Source organism: Branchiostoma belcheri, unplaced genomic scaffold (assembly GCF_001625305.1).
Source record: "Branchiostoma belcheri isolate BF01 breed outbred unplaced genomic scaffold, Haploidv18h27 scaffold204, whole genome shotgun sequence".
Classification (NCBI taxonomy): domain Eukaryota; kingdom Metazoa; phylum Chordata; class Leptocardii; order Amphioxiformes; family Branchiostomatidae; genus Branchiostoma; species Branchiostoma belcheri.
The window spans coordinates 177,760-180,429 of NW_017803536.1; the positions used below are offsets into that span (position 1 = coordinate 177,760).

Genomic DNA, 2,670 nt, shown 5'->3' on the forward strand with positions numbered 1-2,670 from the left:
ATATCCTGCTTACCTGGCATTTCAACGAGACGACACCCGCACTCATGTACGACGTGCTCGGTTTCACACTCTATCCGGCACGCCGACAGCGAATAATCTGGGTAGTACTTCTGGCCACCCCTTTCCTGACAGTTGCCGTATGGTGCTGGGAGCGTCGTTATCTGTAAAAAAATAATAATCAAGTGACGTAAAAAAAGACCAGTATTCAGACTTGCTACAAAAAGAGCAAAATACATTATTCTGGATTGTACGCGCAACAAAGTATTAAAGTAGACACAATGTAATGATCCTACTACTTCTACTTCTACTACTACTACTACTACTACTACTACTACTACTACTACTACTACTACTACTACTACTACTCCTACTACTAATACTACTACAACACGTTTTACTACTATGTACATGTACTACTCCTATACTAATACTCCTACTACTACTACTCCTGCTACTAGTGCTTCTACTACTTCTACTACTACTACTTCTACTTTTACTACTACTACTACTACTAATACTAATACTAGTACTCACCACTTCTTTCCTGATTGCCACGAACGTGTGAAACCCTGGTGATACCGCAAAGCCTAACTCTTTTACAAATGGCGGTTCATGTTGGGGATGAACCATGACCTTTATCCCGGCATCCATTGCGTCTCCGGCGACGTCATTGGTTGCCATGTACTCGTCATTCTCGATGTTGATGGTCACTTTAAGTCCATTGCCTACAAACGAATTTCATTGGATAAACACCAGTTCAGTACCAGTTTCTTTTTGTTAAGTCTACTAGTACATTATTCAACAATATATAATCTATTCATAAAGGGTTAATGCCCCACCCCGAGGTGTAAATGCTGTGATTTAATTGTGTTTTTAATTGTGGTTTAATTGTGTCGTATTCTCAAATAAATTATTCAAAATAAACGATGGGGAATGGAGGCTTCTCATTGGTCGACCTCGCCCGGCCTACTTTTTTATTTTACTTTGCATGGAAATTTGAAGTCTTTTCCCTCAGTTTTAATATATATAGCAATTAAGCTAACGCTGTATACTGGTAAAAATGTGCTTTGTTTCAAATGTACAAGATTTTGTGGTAGAGCCTGTAATGATTTGCTTGTGTGGAATGAATTTGTACGAGTACATTCGAGTGCAACAATCGAAGTGGACCGTACAACAATCGAAGTGGAAAGTAGGAACGAATTGTAGGGGTTAGTGTTTCCCAAACAGCTGTCTATGGCAATATGTAAGTCTGGCTCCATCAGAGTGAGACCACTGCCGTTCTTTTTATGAAGACGAATTGTTTGAACAGTTGGCGTACGGCCCAAATGTTGGCCTCAATGCACCTGAGTGTGACGAGTCCGAATATTGTCAATAAAGAGTAACGCTAAACTGTAAGCAGAAAGCAGTGGATGAAATATTTCTTAATAGAAAGTTGACACATCTTACTTGTGCTATCCTACAATTAATGGGACGAATTCAGTCTTTAGTGGGTGCCACAGATGAAACCAAATGAACCAAACAAGGAAATTTCAAGAAGATTTCCTTTGGCCCATTTCAAGTTAGTATGGGGAAACTAAAATTCCCATATATTATAATACATATCTCTTTAGTTCACATGCCTATGTTCATATCACTCGAAAGGATAGAATGTCAGGTGTGGTAGTTGGAAAGGACTTGTATTCATAGTTTTTTTTTTGCACAGTTTTCCTCATTGGGTCAATTGGCGACGCCATGTTTATTTGTGAGGTCATGTGTCGGCCATCTTGAAAAAATCAGTTGACCCATCTATATGTTTTAGATATATGATGAGGTGGAAACAAGCTACAATACATTATTGTGGGCACATAAAGCTACACATAAATCCAGAAAAGAACTACTTTACCTTCCCCTGGTTTGCTAGAAGAAAGCACTTTCCTTGAGAGAGTCATTCCGTTAAATGTGTAGCAGTTGCCGAGATGCGTGAAGGTGTGGGTGAAATTTTTTGCCGAGCATCTAGGAAAAATGATAGGAGCATATGAAGCATATGTTAGTTTTGGAGAATCCCAAACAATATCATCAACCACTGTGACATTATCCTAAGCCTTTTCCTTAACTTGTCTTGTCTTTACTACCCTCTGTCACTCATGCACACTTTAAACAGTACGGGCGCCAGTAACTCAGATAACAAGCAAAGACAAGGGTACATAAGTAAAAAAATAAAAAATAAAAAAATCACTGATCTTCCAGGGCTCAAACACATACATTGGTTTAAAATGACCTAATCGCATGGCACAAAAAAGGTACAGTAAATACATTTATAAAGAAATACTTACATCACAAGTAAAAATAACAACAATAGATACTTACGGGCTTCCTCTCCATTCGCAGTTGACAATCATGTCCTCCTTTTGATGGCCGACTCGCTCCACGAAAACCGCAAAGTTTTGGTGACCAGTCGTCATCTTAGACAGCGCCTTTAAATTCTCGTTCTTGACCTTGTCGACCCAAGCCTTGGGATATAAGTGTTCCTGCTGTAGCGTGAATTGTTGCCGATCCACTATCCCTGAAAGTACGAAGAACAAAATCCACTATGATGAGGAAGTTCTCCATGTCACAACATTTTACCTCCATGAAAAATGGAGGTATTGTTTTTGGTGTGTGTGTGTGTGTGTGTGTGTGTGTGTGTGTGTG

At 39.3% G+C, this 2,670-nt stretch overlaps 1 protein-coding gene across 1 annotated transcript in view; it reads right to left on the bottom strand.

Moving 5' to 3' along the window:
* LOC109469466 (acid-sensing ion channel 2-like) overlaps nucleotides 1-2,670 on the bottom strand; it is a 37,166-nt gene that overhangs the window by 3,972 nt on the left and 30,524 nt on the right. Inside the window, exons 8-11 of the mRNA XM_019767983.1 lie at nucleotides 2,347-2,542; nucleotides 1,883-1,992; nucleotides 535-725; nucleotides 14-161 (exon numbers count right to left, since the gene is read on the bottom strand). Coding sequence (XP_019623542.1) covers nucleotides 14-161; nucleotides 535-725; nucleotides 1,883-1,992; nucleotides 2,347-2,542 — 645 coding nt within the window. The remainder of the gene's footprint in view (nucleotides 1-13; nucleotides 162-534; nucleotides 726-1,882; nucleotides 1,993-2,346; nucleotides 2,543-2,670) is intronic.